The following is a 25,014-nucleotide window of genomic DNA, read 5'->3' as shown; positions in this document are numbered from 1 at the left end:
AAACAAAGATCTTCTTAACAGGCAAGATATTTCAAGGGCTTAGAGGTTATCTTCCAGGAGCCAGAAATCATTCTTTGGAATATGTAGGGTACAGACAATCTACTAAACTAATTCTTTCATCAAAATTAATTATTTTGAAAAGTTAAAAGTTTTACAAAGTTGGTACCTTGGCCAGATGCTGCCATTGTGCTACTGATTCCTGGTAAGGCCCGACTCTAGTTCTTATTAGAGTCCCATGTTACACCTGACTTAAAATTTCTGTTGAAAATGGTTCTCCTGGGGGGCTCAGTGGGTTAAGCATCAGACTCTTGATTTCTGCTCAGGTCATGACCTCACAATTCGGTTCATGAGATCAAGCCCTGTGTCAGGCTCCACGCTGAGAGCACTGAGCCTGCTTGGGGTCCTCTCTCCCTCTCTCTCTGCACCCCTTCCTGCTCTCGTATGCTCTCTCTCAAAATAAACATTGTTTTAAAGTTCTATTGAAAGTGGTGCTTTCCTTTTCATTGCATTTTTATTTTCATTTTTTAAAATAGTTATTTATTTTGAGAGAGATCATGTGCGAGCATGAGTGGGGGAGAGGCAGAGAGAGAGGAAGAGAGAGAATCCCAAGCAGGCCCCACACCCAGCATGGAGCCCAATGCGGGGCTTGATCTCAGGACCATGAGATCATGACTTGAGCCAAAATTAAGAGTTTGAGGCTTAACTGACGGAGTCACCCAGGCAGCCCCCTTTCATTGCATTTTTAAAAACATTGACATCGATATGGCAATAGCACCTTTGCACTAAAGTGAGCAAGGTGTAGAGCAAAAAGAATCTATTAATTTTCTATTACCACTTGGTGGCTTAAAACAACAGAAGTTTCTTCTTTCACAGTTTTGGAGGACAAGTCTGAAATTAGTATCACTGCACTGAAATCAAGGTGTCAGAAAGGTCCTGTTCCCTCCAAAGGCTTTTGGGGAAAATTCATTCCTTGCCTCTTCCAGCTTCTGGCAGCTGCTGGCATTCCTGTACTAGTGGCTGCATCACACTCCACTCTCTATCTTAATGGTCACATTGTCTTCTACTCTTCTTTGCATGTCAGATAGTACTCTACCTTTCTCTAACGAGGATGCTTATGATGGATAGCACTTAGATCCCAACCAACTGATGGAAGATAATTTTCCTATCTCAAGATCCTTAACTTAATCATATCTGCAAGGATCCTTTTCTTCTTTCTTTTCTTTCTTTCTTTCTTTCTTTCTTTCTTTCTTTCTTTCTTTCTTACCTTTCTTTTCTTTCTTTCTTTTCTTTTTTTCTTTCTTTCTTTCTTTCTTTCTTTCCCTTTCTTTCTTTCTCTTTCTCTTTCTTTTTCTTTCTTTCTTTCTTTCTTTCTTTCTTTCTTTCTTTCTTTCTTTCTTTCTTTTTTCTTTCTTTCACCAAATAAGGTAACTTCTGCATGTTTCAAGGACTAGGACATGGATACCTTTCAGGGAGCCATTTTTTTTCCCCCCACAGTCTTACTATAGAGTTTTCCTAGGATTTTTAAGATATGAAAAAAATTGAATTACTTGGATTTACTACACATTTTAAGAATTACCAACGATAAGCCATCAGTATGTACAGGATTTATTAGGCTAAAAGAATATATAGTGCATTAAAGATGGAGTGCTGTTATAACATAGTGTCAGAAAAAATGGTGGCTTTTAAAATTTTTTGTTAGCGTTCAGTGGAGAGAGAGAGAGAGAGAGCACAAGCAGAGGAGGGGCAGAGAGAAGAGTAAGACACAGAATCCTAAGCAGGCTCCAGGCTCTGGGTTGTCAGCACAGAGCCCAATGTGGGCTGACCTGAGCCGAAGTTGGACACTCAACTGACTGAGCCACCCAGGCGCCCCAGAAAAAATGTTTTAAATTAAAAAAATGAAAAGGAAGTGAACAAATTAGCAGTAATTTGAATGATGACTATACCTTCTTGTGAAAAATGAATGAGATAATTAAGAAAACTAGTTAATCCAAGATTCTAAGACTGTTTGGTAGTATGTAGTTGGTAAAGAAGAAAAGCAATTTTATGTACCTATAAAACTGTGGGCCAGGCTTTTAGGGATTTCCATAATTCAGCTCCACTCTGTCCCATCTTCTTTTCTATCATTCTCCAACAATACACTGTATAGGTAGAGTTAGACTAGAAAACTATTCTTTAAAATCTGGAAGTTAGTAGAAGGAAAAATCATATTTTCTGCTGTGTCTCAGTCTTCAGGATGACTAAACAGACAGTAATAGTGTGAGCTTAGCCTGAAGTGAGATCCACTAACTTTAGTGTAGACAACCCTGACATAGGGAAGCCAAAGACGGTCCATAGCCCTCCTTACCTGAGACTGAAAAGGACATTTCCATCAGGGTATACACGTAGCATGATGTTCTCCACAGTTGTATCATGGATGAATGATCTTTTAGAATGGACAAAAAATATGTCAGGCACCCAAATCTTTTTGATCAATCTATGATCAAAGGTCATGCTTTTGTTTGTTGTGCTAGGAAAGGAGAGCCTCTCATCTTTCCAGTAATGTCTGAGATAAAAAGTCATTGTAAAGTCCTAGGCAGAGAGAAACAGAGACAAGTCAAAGCCAGTAAGAATATAGTTCAGGATGACCAATCAATACCATTAGTCCCAGATTGATTGGCATGGGTGTTAATGACATATAAAATGAATGGCATATATTGTATTTTCTGGTAGATTTAGGATAAATCCAGTGAGCTTGAGTTGCAGAACCTCTCCTTCATCTGGAGTCTGGTGAATGTTGAGTTTCTGGGAACCATAGAGAATTCAATTTGGGTAAGGGAAGTCAGGTTATAACTGGGAAACATTTCTGTGTAAGTACTGGTCGATCACCTAAAGAGATCTCAGAAGAAAAGGACTTGAATCCACATGGCCCAATATTTTATTTTGACTTATTCTTTTTATTGCAAATAAATATTCACTTTTATAATGTATCCATAAATTTATATTGTTTTTGTTAAGGAACAAAACTACAGTCCCATAAAACTACAGCGCCCCCCCCCCCATTTGAATAACCTACAATCCCACAAAAACAGATACAGTATTTATTAGAGCTATTAGTGGTAAGTGTGCTGTCAGAGATCCTGAGATGGAGACAATGATTTTCTTCAGCTCGGGAGACAGAAAGAATACCAATAAATAGTGGTTCTCAAATTCTAGTGTGCAAAAGACTTACCTGTGAATTTGTTAAAATGGCATATTCCCCAGAAGCTAGTACCAGTGTGGCTCAGGGAACTGAATTGTTAGTGTATAACCCAATTGTAAAGAGATAAATATGAGGGGGGATTATATTAATGTTGTTTTAGAGAAAAAAAAATTTGGTTAGTCACTACTTTGAGCTTTGTTTGGCTTTCAGATGCTATGTTTACTATTTTGTTTGTTTGAACAGAAACTCCCCTAGCTACATTCAAGTCATTGGGTGTGGACAATGATGATGTGTTTCACCTTTCACAATTGTTTATTTCTTACTATCATTTATTTCCCAGCAATACTCAAATTATTGTCTAACTAGTTACATGTGATAGAACTTTGACATTTATTACATAGGCAAAAGACAAACTTCAGTAAACTACAAATAAGTCACCAATTAATGATGAACTAGTTTTGGTTTCTTTTGTTTGTTTTTTGTTTTTTAGGTTAGGAATAGAGGTACATTGTATTATTGCTCTTGGTTAATCAGGGAGCATCAGCCATGCCTAATTTTGGATTAGGGTGAGCGCAAATAAATAGAATGATTCATTCATTCCCCTAACACTACTCTATAGGGAGTTGTGTGGGTTACTGCATGGACTGCTTTAGTAAGCATATATTTAGAATTAGGTGCTCAGTCTGATTTGAAGGTCACTGGGCAAACACAGAGCCTAGGAAGTGGAATAGCAGACATTGGTACATGTCAGTGATACATCAACATCACCACTAGTGGGCACTATCATGAGAAAGCAGGCTGAAGAGCATGTTGAGAAGAGTGTGGGGTAAAACTCCAAGGAATTGAAAGTGAATTCAGGGTAGGGCAAGTGAATGACAGGGTGGGAAGATGATAAATGAGAAGCAAAAGAAGCCAACACTGGGTGTCACTTATAATTAGAAAGCATTTTGTCATTGGGCATGGAGAACCCAGTCCAGTTTTAGCTGATACTGAATACCAGAGAAGACCTTAATCAGGAGAGAAGGATGAGGTTGGGTTTTAGGGGCAGAGGGTGGAGACAATGAGTCATTCAGGGATAATTTAGAGATTATGCTAGGAAAGGGGAAATGAATGTTTGCTCCTAGAGTACAACAGGCTCAAGAAAATGTCAGTAAAAGCAGATTTTGGTCAGGTAAGACCCAAAACCTTCCAAACAAGGCATTTTTGAGTAGTGAGTACTATCTGTGCTATTGCCTTTGGAGTAGTGTGGTTAAAATGAAGGAAGTTTCAGAGTGAACTGAAATAAATATTGAATTTTCTAATGATAAGGACTAGAAGAACATTAATTGAAGATTGAAACAAGATATAATATGTCATAAAAATTTTGTTTAGAATTTGTTGGAATTTTTATATGTCCTATAATTTTTCATTCAGCTAGCATTTCGATGGCAATAACTAGCTGGAGGAATCACTATAAATAAAAATATTAAGTATACATGTAAATATATTGCTTGATCTTCCAACTTCATTGATTAATGTTTTCTAGATCTGGCTTCCTTAAGAGATTCCCAACCTTGTTCTCTCTCTCTCTCCTTTTTTTTATACATCTTCATTTTTTTTTTTTACATTTTATCTTTAATTGTGGTATTTGCATAATATAAAAGTAATACATAAAATCTAAATTTCAAGCAGAAAGAAGTGAATAGAGAGAGCCAAGCAACTTCAACTCTATGACGTAAAATAAGAAAAATATATAATAGTAACATACATAACTAAAATGGTTTATTAAAGCACCAGTGATTTTGACACTATTCTCTAACCTTCCAGGGAAAGACCAATGTCTTGTGGAGAAACTTACCATGTTAACCTCCGAAATGCTGTCAAGGCTTTCAATTTGGACATCTATACCCACTGGTACTGGAGACCCTTAAGAAAGAAGAATGAATGATATACTCAGAAATCATTAAAATTATTTTGGAAACATTCAAAGCAGAGAGAGATCAATGTTGCAAATTAACAACAAATTTCTCCAGTATCCATCAATATATTATCATACAGTTAATGACAATAAAAGGGCACATATATAAATAAATGTTATTTCAATAATTATTATATATTTGCTTATGAACAACTCAATATCTTCCTTCTTATAGTATACTTAGAGTATAGAAATAGTGTTTCAATTTTTTTTTTGTTTTAGCTAGTAGTGATTTAAAAAGGAACAACGTTTCAAAAATATGTCTGAGAGTATGTAGAATTATGGGTTCTCTATGGTAAGAGTCATATTTTATAGTCAGGGAGTGTAGTCATGGAATTCATGACTCTGGGAAGTGTGGAAGCCTTTTCTCTCTTGCCAAAAACTCAGCCTCTTTCACTTGGGCTGTGCATGGCAGATTAGAGGAACACAGATGATAGTATAGTGCTGTGCAGGGATGTCAAACATTCACAGATGTCCCTTTGCAGAACATCAGTAACCACAACCTGCAGTTCGGATGAAGCAAACATCCTTCAAATGTGTTTGAGGGACATCTGGATGGCTCAGTCGGTTAAGCATCTGACTCTTGATTGGGCTCAGGTCATGATCTCACGGTTTGTGAGTTCAAGCCTTGCATCGGGCTCTACACTGACAGTGCAGAGCCTGGTTGGGATTCTCTCTCACCCTTTTCCTCTCTCTCTCTCTCAAAATAAATAAATACATTTGAAAAAAAAAAGAAATATATTTGATGAAAATGTATTGAAAGTCAGAACTGGAGAAATCTCAGACAGACTAGTGTTGAGATGTGTTTGCAGTTGGGCCTCAGAGAACCAGGTTGTGACCAATTCTCAATTAAATCTTATTGTCTCTGTATAATTCTGAGTTTTAAAAAATGCTTTCAACTATTTTTGAAAAAATAGAAATCTTGCCTAGATGGATCCCAGGTGGCTGTTTTAGTCAAGATTCTGAGAATGAGAAGGGTCAGGCTAGAAAACTTCCTTACTAAGGCTAATTAATGTCTGGATGTGCTATATGTGACATACATGTGCATACAATTCAACAAAGCACCTAATTATTGTGTTTTAAATGTGCAACTTATTTTAAAACAAGATACGCCTCACCAGTCCCTGTCCACCATCTTTGACTCCCTTCATTAAGGCTGAAGACACCTTCCTTTTACAAATACAGATTCCTTTTTATGTTCCATAATATACCCTTATATCATTCCTTATTTACAGAGGTTGTAGCTGGACAGGCCCCGGGTCTGTCACTCAAATATATTTCTGCTCCAGGCTTCAGGAACACCTTACTTGCATCTTAACCACTAATGACTTCCTGCCATATTGGATTAATTATTTTCTACAACATTAATTATGACAATTATATTTAAAAATTGTTTAATGATAATTATGATTATGCATTAACTTGGGGACTATTCAGTATTACTCCATTACTTATTGAGTTCAGCTCTAATGCTTTTGTTTTGTTTACTCTTTTTCCTTAATTAGTATAGATATCAAAATAAAACTTCATGGCCTTTCAGGATGGCTTCAGGATGAGTACATCTTTCCATTAACTCCAATACTCCAAGGGACTGAAAGGCTTGCCAAGATCTTAGAGAGAGGTAGCAGGAATGTCCTGGTTAAAATTCCGGTGTTAGAGTCACAGACTAGAGTTTGAACCTAACTCGACCACTCATATGTGATCTAGGGTAAGTAACATTTCTAAGCTTAGTTTCCTCACCTTTAAAATCTCACCTTGGAGACTTATTTGAGGACTAGAAACAATGCGCAGTTAGTGAACTTAATTGGTGCTCAATAAATGGCACTAAATAAATGTTATTGCTACTGCAATTCAGCAAAAATGTGAACCTGCTCCAAGGAATGCAAGCTACTATTCCCAATCCGACACTCAAACATTTAGATAATCCATCCACCTCTGACTAGAAAATGATACAGTGCTTCTCATAGAGTTCTTATTTCATGACAAAACCTGAGAACAATTTGCATTTGGGATCGTGTGACCTGTAAGCAGATCCCAGTTGCTAATGACTATTTCTGCAAGGCTGGGGCAGTCTTATAAAGCCACCATCCAAGGAGGTAGTTATGCCACCACTGGGTGAGCAACAGACCCTCAGGGTTGTTTGAAGGCTGGTCTGAGAGTGGGGCAGAAACATGGCTAGGAGTGGACTCCCAGAAACATTCTACATTTCTTTTTTTTCCTTTCGATTTATTCTATTCTTGTGGGGATGAGCTCTGCCATTTTGAAGAAAAGTGTTTGCCCTCAGATGCCATCTGACCTCATTTTTAGCTCCTTTGAACTCCATGCTCAAGTGTACCTTGTCTGGGGTCTGGGAATCAGCACATTCCTGAGGACTGTATGGAGAGTGAGGGGCATATAAAGGCAAGATACAAAATCACAGAATTGTGGAGATACATATAAGTGCCAAAAATTCTTTTCACAGATAAGGAGCTGAGTCTCAGAGAAAGGGTAATAATAAAGCAGATACATTAAAAATCATAGAATTTCTAGCCACTAAACCTGAACTGAAGCCAAACTTCCGTAAATCCCTTAATTCCTCTGAGCTTAGTTTGCTTATCTGTAAAATAGTGGGAATAATTCTGTGGTACTTCCCTAATAGCATCACTGTGAGACTAAGCAAAACAATGCATGTCAAGACCTTGACCTAACCCCATTCAAATGGCTTAACAACCAACTTGTTCAGCGTCTACTGGATCAGTCATACATATAACAACATGAATGATAACAATTTCACAAATACTTTCATTAATGCTATATATAAAGCATCTGGAATACAGTAAAAATAAATAAATATTAACCATTATCATGTGTTGATTTTCCAGGATCGTTGTCTAGGTAGTAGTACGCACATTTATAGTCTTTTTTTTACATACATAGATTGCCAGTCTATTTTTTACATAGGCTGGGATAAGAGTTAAATAACAGTTACACATCTTATGTGGATAGTGCATTTAAAATACATTATACAATATTTTATCCCATATTGTCATTATAGCCGTTTGTTAGGTAGGTTGAGCCAATGTTAGATGCAATTGACATACGACCTAACTCATTCAGAGATACTGGAGAGCTTGCCTGAAACCTAAAGCTAGTTAATGCAGGAATACGGCCAGGTCCCTCTGGCTCTCAGTCTAGTCCTTTTGTTTGACAAGCATGGATTATACAAGCGGCTCTCACAACGTTAGCTTTTGACTGGACTCAGTAGCCAGTATCTAGATGCTAAATTGATTTCACTTTAAAGAACCAAAGAAATCATCATCTCTAGGACTGAAACAAAAAAGCCCTTAGTGATGAGAGATGAAAAAGGGTGGGGAAAACATAAAGAAAATGAGCTGCAATTTACAACCCAAGTTAAACAAAAAGCTCCCCTAAATTTATATCCTCCTGTTTCCACATAATGAGTCAATTAATCTTCTAATGCTTTATAAAAGTAAAAAACACTGCGGTAGCAGCTGGTTTTAATGTTAAAGCTAATTAGGAAAACACATTAAGGCAAGAGAAGTGCTGAAGTTACATTTAGCTCAAGAGGAAAGAGGTATGTGCATGTGTTTATGTTGTGGACAAGTATAAAGAAAGAGAAGATAAATTAAAGCTTGTCATTTATATCCTGCAGCCTGATTTCCTCAGGAAGGCAGCCTTGAGAGAACAGAGAAATGGGTCACCGGTAGGAAGAGCTGCTCTGACCAAGACAAGAGAAGGTTAAGGACTGTATTTCACGGAGCTACCAGTGTGACACTTCGGACTGAATTTATGGATTTTTCTGCCTGAAATGACTGAACATGTAAGACATTTGGACACCATTTAGCCCCAGTCCACGATTGTCAGAAAAATTTCCTCATCGTGGGATGATTTGCCACCTGCCACTAAGTAGCGTTTCAATTGCATTTTTTTTAATTTTTTTTTCAACGTTTTTTATTTATTTTTGGGACAGAGAGAGACAGAGCATGAACGGGGGAGGGGCAGAGAGAGAGGGAGACACAGAATCGGAAACAGGCTCCCGGCTCCGAGCCATCAGCCCAGAGCCTGACGCGGGGCTCGAACTCACGGACCGCGAGATCGTGACCTGGCTGAAGTCGGATGCTTAACCGACTGCGCCACCCAGGCGCCCCATCAATTGCATTTTTAATAACCCCACAAAGTAGCCTCAGGAAAAATAAAATTGTTTAAAAAAATCATTCCCACTCAAAATCTTAACAGGTTATCTCTAACAGATCAAAACAAGTGGAAATGTAAGGTCAATTGTATGTTTTTGTTGGGGATGGGGATGATACACGCAAGGGAGAATGAAGATTTAAGTGTTTTAAGGTAAGAACAGAGGTCCTCACTTGGCAATCTACAGTCGTGTTTCTCAAATTGTAAAGTGTGTTCAAATCACCTGGGGATTTTATTAAAATGTGGATTTTGATTCAGAAAGGCTGAGCAAGGAGCCTGAGCTTCTGCATTTCTAACTAACTTCCAGGTGATTCTGCTGCTGGCCCTTGAACCATTTTGAGCGATAAAGCTTTCTAGAGTGCGTGTTTCAAGGTCCAAATAAAGGACAGTCATTTTTCTCTTAATCTTTCTGGGTTTCAGTGGTTCAAAATAGACTCACAGAAACCCTTTTCTCTAAGATAGGAATTCATTTAATTGAGGAACCTAAACTGACAGGAATTAGGGCAGCGTTTTGAATTGGTGTTGAAGAGCATACATCATTTTGGGGTTCGAATTGCTGTTCAGGAGACGCCAGTTCCAAGCCATTCCTGTGAGACTGGCGCCCTCTAGTGTCTAAAAAGGCCCGCAGCAGGGCAAATTTCTCTTCGTAACATTTTCTCCAACTAAATGGTGATGGAGGAGAATTTAGAAGTTTTGTATAGAATCATGGAGACCAAGGTACAGAATGATTGCATGATAGTTGTAGAGCATATTATCAAAACGTTGGGCAAACTTTGGTTGGGGAAAGAAACGGTCTGTTGGAAATGGAAATTGAGGGCTCAGGCATCTTTAGGAGAATTGCAGTAAGGAACACATTTAAGGAACAGTGATGTGAAGAAAACAAGATAAAGAAGCGGCCTTGGAAGTGAAACACGGACATACTTTAACTTGATTAATTTAGAGGCATCTAAAACCTTAAATTCAGTTCAGTAAGTGTGAGAAATTCTCTGGAAAAACCAAAAATGAAACTCACCAAGATCTACTCTGATGCTGATAATCGAATTCAGCAATTATCAAGTGTGATTCTCAGACCGGGTTCATCAGCATCACCTAGCAATTTATTAGAAATGCAAATAGTTGGCCCCATCCAGACCTAGGGAATTAAAACCTGGGTGTGGGGGTGGGGCTCAGTAATTTGTTGTGAAGAATCCCCCAGGTGGCTTTGATGCCTGCTAATGTTTTAGTCAAGAATGTAATAAAATCAAAGCTAGACACTCAGAATTGCAATCCAATGGATTCCATGAAATTAAACAACAACAAATATCCTTCAACATAAAAACTACCTGACGTACTGTTTTATTTTACCTGCTAACAAGTGAGTTCTCTGAGGTACCAACAAGCTTCCTTTGGTCATAACCACGATATAGCAAGTGTCACGTTTCCCCCACCCCATGCCAAAAATCAAAGTATTCATTATTTTTGAAAAAGCTTCACCTGTTCTACAGCTGAGGGCTCCTGCCTTCTCAGCCTCACATTCACTTCTGTCACATCCACACCTCTAGTATTCTGAAAAGTTGTCAGCTCGGGAATGGTAGGAATGGGGAATTTAGGTCAATGATAGACGAATCAGGATGGATTTAGCAGTAAGGCAGAGAGTTCACATTAACCGCTTGATTTTACCACATTCTGTGTGTCTCTGGAAAATTTGGTACTCTCTGTGATGCAACTGTATGCTCATTAATCTGAGGAAAGACATTGTTCCAAGTATGTCCTTACCTGGCTTTCTTCTGTCCTCCTTATTTGCCCTTGCATCTTGGTTCTCCCACATACTGCTTTTTTCATGGCTTTGAGCAAATCTCCTAACCTCTCTACACCCCAGTCTCCACACTGGAATAGGAGGGATCACGATAGTGCCTACTTCTTAGGACGGTGGAATAAGCTAGTGCGTTAACAGCCTCAGCCCAGTGCTTGGCACTCCAACATTCTGATCAACTTCAGCTGCTGGAAGTGATTGAAGGAGAAACCTGAACAGAGTTGTTCCATAGGGAGCCATGGCATTTGGTGTTAGTCCTTCCACCAAAGCCGGGCATTCCAGCTTATAAGGTTATTCAACAAGATTTCATGAATATCATTACATAATACAATTTACAGGTTTTAGTTGAAAGAATAAGCTGCTGTATAGGCAGTATATATCCATTCACTATTTATTGAACACATATTATTTACAATTAGTAAACAGGATGAATATTTACTAAAGATATTTATCTTCTTTGTGATTAATTTAAAATGTATCAATTGTTCTCATTCAAGACAGTATCATTGTAAACATTTTTTTTAATAGATGGTCTTTGCTTGTGTTTTGGTCTTAATTGCTTCAAATTTTCAGCTTCATTTTGACAGTGCAATGGATTGTGACATAAGAGTTTCATTTTTTTATTTTTAATAAAAAATATTTAAACATTTATTTATTTTTGAGAGACAGAGAGAGATAGAGCACAAGCAGGGGAGGAGCAGAGAGGGAGAGGGAGACACAGAATCCAAAGCAGGCTCCAGGCCCTGGGCTGTCAGCACAGAGCCCTACGCGGGGCCCAAACCCACAGATGGCAAAATCATGACCTGAGCTGAAGTCAGCTGCTTAACCAACTGAGCCACCCAGGCACCCTAGACATAAGAGTTTTAGAAAGATAATACTCACCTCCAAATCCAGGTCTCATTGCAAAATCATGGTCCTCTATATGGAGAAGTTGTTTGTATTTCAGGAGCCATGCTTTGGTGCTGTCATTGTTTCTCATTCTGGTTTCTTGTTTGCTCTCCCTCCAAAGGGGAAAAAATAGTTTTAAGATACATATACTTCTGGGTGTTTTGATTTAGGTTAGCCTTCTGTATTCAACATGGTATCCTCTGAAATATATACATAGAAGCTCATTTTCTCAGCTTGTATTACACTTAGCTAAAGATCTGCCAACATTTACTCTTCATTACATAAAGGTGGGGCAGGTAAGGGAACCCAAAATTTGGAGCAACTTATATAAAAAACTAAGTTTGGATGTAAGGCACTATTACATAATGCAGGCAGTATTTCTCCAAATATGGTTTTGAGACCAGGAAAACCTTATCGCTACCACCTTACCCCAGATCACCTAAACCAAAGCCTGAGGAAACAAGGCCTAGGAATCTGCATTAAACAGGTTACCTAAGTTATTCTTGGGGTCACTGAAGTCAAAGTACTTCTGCACCAAGACAGTAAAACAAAACAAAAACAAAATCACTGTAGAATTATAAACTGATGAAAATAGTTTTACAAAGACAAAAGGAGCAGAAAGTATGGGTACAAGTTGAGATTTGAGTAGATGTCTGCAGTAGGTTCTAGGACCTGAGGGATGGCAATGGGAATGGAGAAGGATCCAAAGGAAAAATGGATGGATTTAACCATTGATTGGATTTGATGTCTGGTCCAGTTGTGAAGTGAGCAAAGTCAATTTTCACCTACAGTTATCCAGGATGTAGGCAAAGTGGGGAGTGGCCTCTCAGGTGTTCCCAGAGTCTGATGTGGGGGTTTACTCTGTTACTCCCTGGGTCTGTGAACTCGGGAAAGTTGCTGGATCTCCCTGACTCATTTTCTGTCCTGTGATACACACTTCGGGTGATTTGCTAAGTGTGGAAGCAGAATGTCTGTGGAAGCCCAGCTCCTCTGGAACTAGAGCAGCTCTCTTGTTCTGGGTGCTAGAGACTTTGCTCAGCTCCTTCCAGAGAAACATGCCTGCCATCTTCACTGTCATCATCATCATCAGCAGCAGCAGCAATAACAACACCAGGCATTGAAGGGGCTACTAAGTGAATTCTAGTTACTCTGAATTCCTGATATGCTTTTGCATTAATAAATGTCTTCTCCAGAAAAGAGATGTGAACTTTAACATAAGACTTGTGGATACGATTTCTTAGCTTAATAAAGTGACATTGATGGTGAGAATTTCACATCCTGAAGCAGCTGATTCAAGAAATATGTCCAGGCTTAAAGGCACCTATCACCATCCATATGGTTTTTCAATAGGGAAGTTTCTGGTTGAGACCCTCAGAGGTTTATGTATGTATTTTTGCCATTGAGAGAAATGGGGAAGTTGGAAGAAGAAATCTGCCTTGGGTAGAAGACAATGAGTTTGATTTTAAACTTGTTAAGTCATTGTATTCTACAAATAAGTGAACATATAGAACTATTTCTTCCAAGGATCTCAAATTAACTAGAACCTTTCTTTTAAGGAGCTAGAGTGAACTATTTATTGAAAAAGTAAGAGTAGCTAATGTGTTTATTAGATGCCTATTATGTTCAAGGTCTCATGCCAGGATGTTTTATAAATATTAAATATTATCTTCTTTGGCATGTGTCTGAATCACCTGGCTTGCTGGGACCTATTCCCAGAACTTCTGATTCAAGAGGCTGGGGATGTGAGAGTTTGCATTTATAACAGTTTCTTAGGAGAACCATTGGTCTGGAAAACAGTTGACATTTAATAAAAGCTAGCTAATTGTTAACATTTTAGGAAAACTCAAGTGTAGCTTTGGGTGGAAACTCATGAAAATTTGTGAATTCCTTTGGTAATATAATATAACAAAATGGCCGTCACTTGTTTTTTTGGAAGCATACATTTTCAGAAGCATCATGTGATTGAAAAGGATAAATCTTAATTAAGATTCCCAAGAACACTGAACACAGAGCCTATGTGAAGTGCACTCTTGGCAGGTAGCGAAAGCACACACACTATTTTTAACTTGAGGGCTCTTCTGATGCACAGTGAGATGTCCCATACTTATTTATTTTTTACTTTATTTATACCTCATCTATTTTTCACAAAGGATTATATGGCTTACATACCCTCTAAAAGAATTTGAAAACCTACGTACTCACACATTTAAATAGATGTCAACAATTTTCTCATTATAAACTTTAAAATTACTTAAATATCAAAAATTTAGAAGAAAACCCATATCCTTCCTCTTAATGTATTCAATGAATCTAAATACCCACACTATGCAATTTAAAATATGTGAATAAACTCCCCCTTTAAAAAGAAGAATAAACTCCCCTTTATATCATTCCTTGTTTTCTTTGAACTTGTATTTCCATTTTATTACATTCATAGAATTTTATCACCTCACCATATTTCTTTGCAAGAATATATGTATACACATTAACTATTGTGTATTATGTATACACATTAGCATCTATGACTATTACAGTTGGAGCAAAACATAACTCATATAAATGTTGATAGATACTTATTAAAATTTTATTGGCAATGGATTTCTTAATGAAGTGATTATACATCTTCCCCAATTACATCGTGTACATGGATATTACTCATTGCTAGGATGAAAACAATTCTAGCATCATTCTATTCTAGCATAAATGTTATTCCTGTTCTTTACTTTTATAGATGAAAGTATTAAAAAACTTTCACATACATAAAATTTGAAGAAATTTTGTGTCAGCATTGTTTTAGCAACGTAACTTGATTTTTTAAATTCTTTCTTAGTTTCCAAAATTCACATCGTGATCTATCATCAGTAATTATTTCTAATGATTTGTAACCCGACAAATTAATTAGGTTCTTCTTTTAATTTTGTTCAAAGCAAAGAAACAACAACCTAGTTTGGAAAACAATGTGTTATTTACTCTAGAGTCATCCACTACTCAACAACAATATTTATAATGATCTCTTTGTACCTAGGAGGATTTTATACACTGGGGCAATACATAAAGTGATATTCAGGAAAAGGGAGATGTACGCCTTTTTTCTGCCAAATGAGACAGCAATAATTTAATTAAAGGGATGCTCTAAAGGAGACTGAAGACATGCTTTCAGGTAGATCAATTCTAAGAAAGAGGTCAAAGGAAGTCAAAGATCCAGAAATTGATTGTTTTAAAACTATCCGTGGCCACATGCCTCTCTGATAGTTTGAATGTACCCTGAGGGGTACATTATACTTCAGGAGTATAGGTTTCCTAGCTTGAAGACCCTGGCTTATGCAACAACAAAAAAAGATATATGTAAAGGTTAATAAAGTGAAGACTGAAATAGAACAAAGGCAACAGAAGCAAGTATGCTTAATAAGGGGACATTCAATATATGATGGAACATCAGACTTAGCTCAGAGCTTTCTGGTCTAATTCAATATATATATACCATTTTAAACCACTTTGTGTCTTCTGCCCTCTCCCTTCTTCTAGAAAAAAACAAAAAATCTTCATTTTTAGTAGCTCCTGAAAGAAAGCTTTTGGATAACTTCTGTCTGAGGAGAGGGCCTTCTAAAAGGCTGAGTCCTGATGGGATAAAGCAAAGAAATCTCAATTTGTGAAAGAGGCTTACCTGAGCGTTCTTAATCTTTGTCTTTTCTTTCCCACAAAGAATAACACTGTTTAAGAAATAGTAGGTGTATGTCTTGGTAATAGTTATCAATTTTTGCTTTGAGTTAGAATCTTTTCCTTCCTGGATGAAACAAAGGAAAACTATTTCCATGTTCCCCTTCTCCTCAGTATCAGAAACTCTACTATAGGGGCACCTGAGTGGCTCAGTCAGTTGAGGGTCTGGCTTCAGCTCAGGTCATATTCTCACCTTCTGTGAGTTTGAGCCCTGTGTTGGGCTCTGTGCTGACAGCTCAGAGCTTGGACCCTGCTTTGGATTTGTGTCTCCTTCTCTCTGCCCTTCCCCTGTTCCCTCTCTGTCTCTGTCCCTCTCTCAAAAATAAACATTAAAAAAAGAAAGAAAGTTGGGGCGCCTGGGTGGCTCAGTCAGTTGAACATCCGACTTCGGCCCAGGTCATGATCTCACAGTTCATGAGTTTGAGCCCCTCGTCAGGCTCTGTGCTGACATCTCAGAGCCTGGAGCCTGCTTCGGATTCTGTGTCTCCCTCTCTCTCTCTCTACCCCTCCTCACCTCGTGCTCTGTCTCTCTCTCTCTCTCTCTCAAAAGTAAATAAACATTAAAAAAAAAAAGAAAGAAATTCTACTATAATTTTGTGACTAAGAAAGTGGGGGAAGAAAAGGCTGGATTTTGAGTGGTTTCAGGGAGATTAAGAGTCTTTGAGACATATTAGGCAAAGAATGAAAAAGTACTAGAGCCAGATAAGGAAAAGCAAAAAAAAAAAATATATATATATATAAGTCATTCTGATGCATTAGAGTTAAATTAATGGAATGACAAAAACTCATTTTAATTGAGTCAATAACACTCAGCAGGTTACTTTACAAAACTGTTTTCTGAAGGGCATATATACTTGATTAGTTTACTAGGATGAAACTAGTTGAAAACAAGTAGGTTGACATGAATAAACTACTTACTCAAGGAAGGATATAATTAACAAGCATTTTGAAAAACAATTAATCTAAGAGAGTTAACAGTGAGATACCAATTAAGACCATAACTACCATTTTATACCTATTAAATGAGCCCCATACACAAAATCTTAGTAGCCAACCATGTTAAAAGGATATGATGAAATGGAAACATTTATACTTTGTATATGGCGGCATAAATATTGGCAAAACCTTTTTAGAAATCAATTTCAAGAGCTATGAAGATAATTCCTATGCTTTGATTCATAATTCATTTCCATCCATATTATAGTTTTATTGCTACAGGGAAAATTACATGCATAAAAATATTTACTGCTGTGATTCACAACAGTGCAAATTTGAAAATAAGTGTTCAATAATAAAGTAGGTAATTTTGGTCCTTTAATTCAAAGTAATAATATGGAGTGATTAAAAATACTAACCATTATAATGTCTGTGAAACAATGTAGAAAATAATTAGTTAATAAAATACAAAATGGTTTCTATACTATAATTTCAAACATGAAAAATCATGGAGCTATATAAATAAGGATTAGAACTTGGAAAAGGGAAAGCATAATTGAGATTCTTTGTATTATTTCCATGTAAAATTCCATTATTGAATTTGTGTAATAAATGCTTCATAAATTATCTAGAACAAGGAGGACTTGCCATCTTGGATCTTTTCCAAATAAAGATCTAGGCATGGCTCTCCACCTTGTTGATGGGGGAGCATAAGGCAAGCTGAGGGCAAAGCACAAGCTAACAACCTACCCCCTTCCAAGGAGGGATTACATTCCCCAGGCACTCCTGGCTGCCCAAGAACAAAGGAAAGGAAAAAAAAAACAAACCAAGGAAAAAAAAACCACAAACCAGTGTTTAACTGATAGAGATCACAGTCATGCAGGACATAAGTCTTCATCAGTTTATAAATGTCTTAGTAAATTACAAGAAAAAGGCAATCTTGTCAATAGCCTACCCTCCCGAAACCCATAGACTCAAGTTTCTTGGAGCCCTAGCATCATCCTCCCCTCCACAGTGATGTTAGGAATAACTGTGAAGAAGAAATTGTAAATAACATTAAATTTCTTTATAGCCTGTACCCCATTGACAAATACTTGAGGCAATGCAGAGGCTAACCTTTCTCTAGGAACCTCCTACTGTCTTAAGCTTCATGCCTTACTAGATCAAAAACAACCTTAGCTTGACAATAGCAAGGCCCCTGGCATCTTATGAGTCCTCTTCAGCATATGAAAATCCTTCTGGAGGCCTCCCTTTTGCCTTTACCTCCCCCAACTCCATAGTATATAACCAGTCACTTCTCACAACCCCAGTGCAGCTCTTTCTGCCCACAGGTCCTGTCCCCGTGCTTTAATAAAGTCATCCTTCGCACTACAGATGTCTCAAGAATTCTTTTTACTGGCTCTGGACCCCCCCACCACTCCAACTTCATCATTATCATTCCATTTTCCTTGTCATTCTAGAAGCATGTCCTGCTGCTTAACATGGACTTTTTTTTTTCTCACTGAAGCTCTATCATGAACCAGTACACATAGAGGCCCAGGAGTCTCAAATAATGTATAGGCAACATTCAAAAACTTTGCATAGACTTAACTATTTTTCTTTAGAAAAATACAAAATGAAGCAAAAATGATCTATTAGGCTACATAGATACAAATCCAAGGATGCAATAAAGTAGTAGGAAAATTAGGTGATCCAGGCTTTGATCACTAAGACAACCTTCATACTTCTGGATCCAGTGGTTATATCTAGGTCCCTGATGCTTTTGCTATTTCTTAGGGACAACATGGTGCACTATACAGAGCAAATCTTCTGGCTTTGAACTGCTCCTGAGCTCCTGAATTCTGGACATACATACCTGACTTTAGTCAATAGCCCATCTCTTATAAAGAAAAAAACCTATACAGATGAACATTTCTGTGGAAGAGTCAGCCAGAGAGAAGGCCCCCACTTAAGACACGACAGTTCCTGTGTCTTACTTGGGCCTCTATCTGATCATGAGCTCAGTGGTGAGGTCTCAGTTTCCTTACCTGGGAAATGAGGAAATTGGACCAGATTAGGAGCTGGTCTGCAGATATTTTTTTTGACTAGCCCATGTGGTATATGATATTGGAAAATTTCACGTGAAAATCTTAGTTTCCTGCTTCTTTTACAACCTCAAAGAATCTAGCAACACTGGGCTCAAGTTTTCTTACAAGAAAAGGCTGGACCTGACCAGCTATTGCGTCCAGAGCAGTGTATCCTCTCTAGTAGTACAACCTCTGCCACTGCCCTCTGTCTTACCTGCAGTAGCACTTGAATTTGCCATCGCTAGGGCCCTCTGGCCTTTCATGTTAGGTTCACAAATGCGCGTAAATGTTTAACAAGTTGTTCTCCAGGAGAGAAACAGCCCTATTTGTAGTGTTTGCTGATTTCCATGACGTAAATACTCCCACATGGCTGATTTCAAGGTACTGACCTGATGGAGCTGTAGCCCATGCATGTAGCCATGCATAGCCCATGGTGTAGGGCTGTATAATATAATATAATATAATATGATATAATATAACATAATATGGTGTAGTATGATTTAACATCATTTACTATAATAGGATAGGATAACACAGTATAGCATGGATTTCTACCACATAGATAGAATAGATGTAAATAACCTAAAGAACAATGGTAACGGTAAAATGTAGTAAAGGAGTTAGAAAGTGGTGAGTTTGAAGTGCAGCTTCAACTTTAAAAAAATTTTAAAAATTTTAAATAAATTTAAAATTTATTTAAATAAATTTAAAATTTTAAATAAATTTTAAAAATTTATTTAAAAATTAAAAAAAATTACTTTAAAAAAATTTATTTTGGGGCGCCTGGGTGGCTCAGTCGGTTGAGCGTCCTACTTCGGCTTAGGTCATGATCTTACGGCTCCTGAGTTTGAGTCCCGCGTCGGGCTCTGTGCTGACAGCATAGAGCCTGGAGCCTGCTTCAAATTCTGTGTCTCCCTCTCTCTCTACTCCTCCCCCACTCATTCTCTGTCTCTCTCTCTCCTTCAAAAATAAGTAAAAAAAACATTTAAAAAATTTAAAAAATTATTTAATTGTATGTTTATATAATTTAATTTTTAATAATGTTTATGTTTAACAGCTAGCAAATAGATTTCCTGAAAATGTGACAATTATCTCCTGCAAGCCCGTTTAGGCAGAGTCCATACTCTACTCACTCTTCTTAAGACCTGAGACAGCATATTGTTCCCCTGGCATCCATAATCCCTGACCCAGCACTTGGCATATAAAGGGCACCCAAGACAACCATTAGAAGAATGAATAAATATTCAGTGAACCTATATGCCTAATCTTCTTTGTATCACCAGGGAGCCAAACCTCATTCCTAGGCAAAACAGGGACATTTTTCACCTGCCAAAACTTGCTTTATTCACCTTTCCCCTTTTCCTCCTATTTTGTTTTTAAGAAACAAAGGATATCTTTAGGTAGAAGATTTCAACAATATTTGGATAAAAAAGGGAATCTTTGGGTAAAGAGTATGATTATATTCTGAAAAAAAAAGCAAAGCATTTAAAGACCCGACTGAATGGAAACTGGCTCAAATTAATGCACATAAATGCAAAGTAATGTAAATTCCACTTCCTAATTTTCAAAGAAAGATCAGGCCTTTCTTCCATGTTCATTCTATTAGTTCTCTTATGTTATGAAAGAATGGATTATTAACTAATTAAATCATTACTTATTTAGTTACTGATAATGAGATTGGGTGTGGGGCAAAGAACCTCACAGTATTTATTCACATACTGAGGTCTGAAGAATCCTGGGCTCCCCACTCTAGAAACTACCATATACAGTAATTTCCGTGTTTTTGTCAAAAATGCCTTCAAATCTGCATGAGAGACTGGCGAGTAACAGCTCAGAAATTGGCTGGCTGGATTACTCTGTTCAGTCAGGGAAAATGACTGGCTTTCATTCTAAGTGGCTACTTTTGAACCAGGGTTGATGGCTTACTCAATCCCTAGTGCCCTAGAGGATTTTTGTTTGGAGAACAAAAGAAAGCAATATACATTTTAATGAATAATATTCCAGCTTAATGCTGAAAGGGGTACCTCACCTAGGATACAGAGAAGTGAAAACAGACATGCTTGACCCCATGTAGCAGAAACCCTGAGATGCCCTCTTCATTTAAATAGGGTCTAAAAATGAGACCTCTAACATAAGAAATTCCCACCTCACCACAAAGAACTGATGCCCCTCCTGCCTTTTAAAGAACACCTGAAAAATACACAAAGAATATTATCCTGCAGCAACTCTATCACTGATAGTGGGCCAGTGTGATGGGTTAGCTCCTATCACAATCTCCCTTTTCCTCAGTCTGGTGTTATAACCCCATGTTTCCCAAATATTGCTTTCTTAATTGCCTTGAATAAGACTCAGAAGGTGGTTAAACTGGATGAAACTTCATATTATCTCAGATCTGAGCATGCAAAAAAAGTGTGGGAGGTGGCCCGTGATTTTTAAGAACAGAGCAGAAATCAGGAAGGAGTCTAGTAAATTTTTCCTCCCAACCTCTCCACACTTCTTTTGTTTCCGATCATTAAATCTGAGGCTTCACAAGGATTTATTAAAATTTTATGTTCTTTTTCCTGATATTATTGTGAGTGCTTCATAAATATTCAAGATGTGAGGGCAATCTGGCTGAAACATCTGTCACCTCATTGATTGCCAAGATTGGCTGAGTGATATTACTCACCTTCATTCCTCAATTTCCCCTACTGGGTATTTTTGAAAATCTTGTGCTTGGTGAAAGGGAACAAGAGGTCACTTTTTGCTTATTAAAGATACTGGAGTATTAGGGTGAGTCGTCATTCCTGTTTGCTTGGGACAGAGGGGATTCATAGGACACTTAGTGCTAAAACCCAGGGAGTTTCTGGCAAAGCAGGATGAACTAGTCACTCTACTAGATTGTTCCCCCACTGGCATTTGCAAATATGCTCTCAATTATCGATGATAAGATAGTAATAATGATGTATTGACATTCAGGATAATATTTCAAAGGTATGGAAACTTGTCTTGAAAGGTAACAAATGGTCTGATGCTTTTCATTACTATATTACCAATTTGTGGAACTATATACTCTCTAAGTGCTTGACATTAGAAGTTGTTGCTTAGACTAATTTCTACTCAAAAAAACTTGACAAAACTTTAAACATGTGTCATTAATAGTAATAGATACATTATTCATTGAAGAAATACATTCCCTGAAAGAAGATCCCTACATGAGCCCGTAATTGTATTCTCCAAAAATAAGCATACAATTGCCAGGAGAACCCAAGGTTTATTAGCATCTTTCTGATGCTAACCAGAAGTGATTAATTTTGATGGGTGATCGCTAGTTCCAGAGACAATCACCACCACAAATACAATGGAGATTGGTTTCCAGGTTTCCCACAGGTGTGAGGCAGCTGGTGAGGGAAAGTGGGCAATGACTGCAGAGGCTGGACTCTGACTATCTTACCGGGCTCTTTTCACTGAAGCGGAGCACCGCTGGTAGGACTTCTTTATTTCAGAAGCAGCAAAAACATCTGGCGTCCGTGTGATCCAGATACAGGTGAGGAAGACCAACTGGGAAGCCAGGATCATCTCTTCCAAAAGAAAGGAATGTAGATGGACGCAACCAATATTATTATCAGTATTGTTTCCTCATGTGGCTCTTTAAAAGTAAACAGAGTGCCACGTAGAAGGTTTCAAGGAAAAAAGAGAGGCATTGCCTTCAATATGGTGTGGTTTGTTTTAGTAGATTAAATAGGTTCACATCACTTACAGGCAAACATCTGTCTGGCTCATCAGCAGTTTAAGGAAAACAAAGCAGATCTTTTCATTTTCAGTTTCCATCCTTCAGTCCCTCTTTCCTGGGAAGGTGCTTAGTGAGATGCTTGATCCCCTACTCAATAAACTCTCAGCTGCAGTCTGGTCCCCGGCCGACAAAGAAGTGAGGTTAGGCATTAAATCCCCTTAATCCAACACAATATCATTTGAATATATTTAATGATTCAGCAAAATAATATGCTTAAAGAGAACAAAGATGATTAATTTAATTTTAATTATGCACTGGAGGACCTTTTTAACCAGAAATGAATCTTTCTCTCCCTATATGCATACAGATTGCCATAGTACATAGAAAAACATTAACTTATTATTTTTGTTGAACAAATAATCATATTTTAAAATGATGGTGTATTCCATTGAAAGCGAAAGTGGTTCAATTTAAGATTTAATATGGTAAACAGCCTGATAAATAAAAACAAAATTAGCCTTGGGCAATGGGAAAGAAACACACTGTCACTGATAAATTATAGCCACAAGCATTCCTAAAAGTTCTTTGCACCTATAGAGTAGAAATATACCCAGGAAACACTCCAAGTCTGTAAAGTTCCAAAGAATGAGAATGTCAGTGAAATTAAATTTCTCCAGCTGGAATATCACAAGGTGATCAACATAGCAACAGTTGACCTGTTTACCAGGACTTAAGAAAAATACCATTTTCTTCTCAGAAACAGAATGTGAAGGAAATTCTTAAATTTTCCCGGAATTGATTTGTCTCCTTGACACCTTGTATCTTGGGTTATTGCTTTACCACATTAATTTATTTTGACTTAGGTTACATCTTCTCTTAGCCAATGTATTAAAACCTCCTTGTATGCTTCTTAGGCATGCCTTTCCTCTTTAAAATACATGCTTAATATAAAATATTACAAATATACAGAATGATGTAATAAATTCTTACCTCTCCCCTTATCCTCTAGTGTTTATCATCATATAAAGTTACACTATTACATGTATATATTCATAAATAACATACAACCTTTTGCATGTTTCAAAAGCTATAAAAATTGTGTCATACTTTTACTTCTGCAATCAGCTTTTTCTCTTAGCTTTATGCTGAGAGATTTATTATGTTGATAGATGTAGCTCTAGTTTTAATTCATTGTTAACTGCTATATGGCATTTCAATGCGTGGATGACTAACATTTAATTTATTTATTCTTTTGTTGATGGACATTATGTCTTATTTTTCTGTCATAAACAATCTATTATAAACAATTCTGCAGTGAATGTTTGTAAATATATCCTTGTGCACAACTGTACGGCTAGAAGTAAAACTGCTAGGCTGAACAATTTTTACATCTTCAAATTTACTGGATAATACTATATTGCTCATAAAAGTGAGTATACCAATTTACACCCCCACTATTAGAAAACGAGAGCCCTCATTTTAAAAAATCTTTTAAAAAATTTGTATTAACAGGTTTCTAAATATTACCTAATCCAATGGCTGTTGTAGTTTTAATTTTAATTTCCCTATTGGCTCGAGAAGTGTCAACCTTAAAACTGTCAGTTATCTTACCAGCAGAAACAGGTTCATTAAAGAATAGTAGAGAATTGCAATCTGCACCAAGCAAGCTACTGCAAGACAGAGGCAAATCCACAGAACAAAGGAGAGGAAATCTTTAGGGAGGAAGAGGACAGGTCGGGAGGGGCTGTTATAAACAAAAAGTCCATTGGAATAAACAGAGTTTGAAGTGTAGTGGCTTCTCATTGGCTGAGTTGTGACAGTCTCTCATTGGCTGGGCTGTAAGAAAGTCTTTCTTCCTCCTGCTGGGATATTTAAAAACGGAGTATCGTCTGGCATGGTCTGTCTCTTCCTGTTGGGTCCACAATTGACAAGGAGTGGTAGGGTGTGAGGGCTCCCCCTGCTGACCTCCGGATTTCATCCTGAACAAGGTTTCCTTTGATTAATTTTCACAGATGTTGGAGCTTTTTTTTTTTTTTTTCATGTATTTCTGGGTCAGTAAGCTTTCCTCTTCGGCAAAGAGCCAATCAATAGAAGACATGTAAGCAGAGTTGTTGGTCTTAAACTACTGTCACTTTGGCTGCTGGAGGATTTCCTTGTGATACAGTTTGTTTTCCACCTCAGTGCCCTCATGAGATGCAGGGCCTGACCCCTTGATCCTACCATTCCAGGCTACCAAGGCCTATTCTCTTCACTTAGTACCATTATCTACACCAACATTTCCCAAAGTAGTTTGTGGCTACACTGGAGATATTTTGTAAAAAAGTGCTCTGTGCTAAGGGAGTTTGGGACATGGCATTTTACAACCCTGTCAGGGATTTATGGTTCACATTACATGGAACAGTGGAATCACTCTTGTCTTGCAGCAACTTGAAGGATGCTTGCTCAATGGTCTAGTCTCAGTCTTTATCATGCTTGGTCTATTAGAAGTATTGACACACCTGATCTCCCTCCTATTTGAAACATTTTCTTCACCTGCTTTCTGGGATCCCATACTCTCCTGTTTTCCTCTTACCTCTC

At 37.6% G+C, this 25,014-nt stretch overlaps 1 protein-coding gene across 4 annotated transcripts in view; it reads right to left on the bottom strand.

The window, feature by feature from the left end:
- Positions 1–24,406, bottom strand: part of GABRR3 (gamma-aminobutyric acid type A receptor subunit rho3) — a 50,333-nt gene extending 25,927 nt beyond the window's left edge. The window contains exons 1-6 of one of the 4 annotated variants that reach the window (XM_058731650.1): positions 24,049–24,406; positions 22,465–22,709; positions 22,159–22,285; positions 12,001–12,119; positions 5,016–5,083; positions 2,345–2,568 (exon numbers count right to left, since the gene is read on the bottom strand). In XM_058731650.1, coding sequence (XP_058587633.1) covers positions 2,345–2,568; positions 5,016–5,083; positions 12,001–12,119; positions 22,159–22,283 — 536 coding nt within the window. In that variant the 5' untranslated portion in view covers positions 22,284–22,285; positions 22,465–22,709; positions 24,049–24,406. Of the gene's footprint in view, positions 1–2,344; positions 2,569–5,015; positions 5,084–12,000; positions 12,120–22,158; positions 22,710–24,048 lie in introns of all 4 variants that reach the window. The other 3 variants (XM_058731649.1, XM_058731651.1, XM_058731652.1) reach the window with 3 other exon arrangements.
- Between the last annotated feature and the right edge of the window lie 608 nt (positions 24,407–25,014).

The sequence above is a fragment of the Neofelis nebulosa genome, chromosome 5, assembly GCF_028018385.1.
Source record: "Neofelis nebulosa isolate mNeoNeb1 chromosome 5, mNeoNeb1.pri, whole genome shotgun sequence".
Lineage (NCBI taxonomy): Eukaryota > Metazoa > Chordata > Mammalia > Carnivora > Felidae > Neofelis > Neofelis nebulosa.
This window is presented reverse-complemented; position numbering and strand designations above follow the sequence as displayed.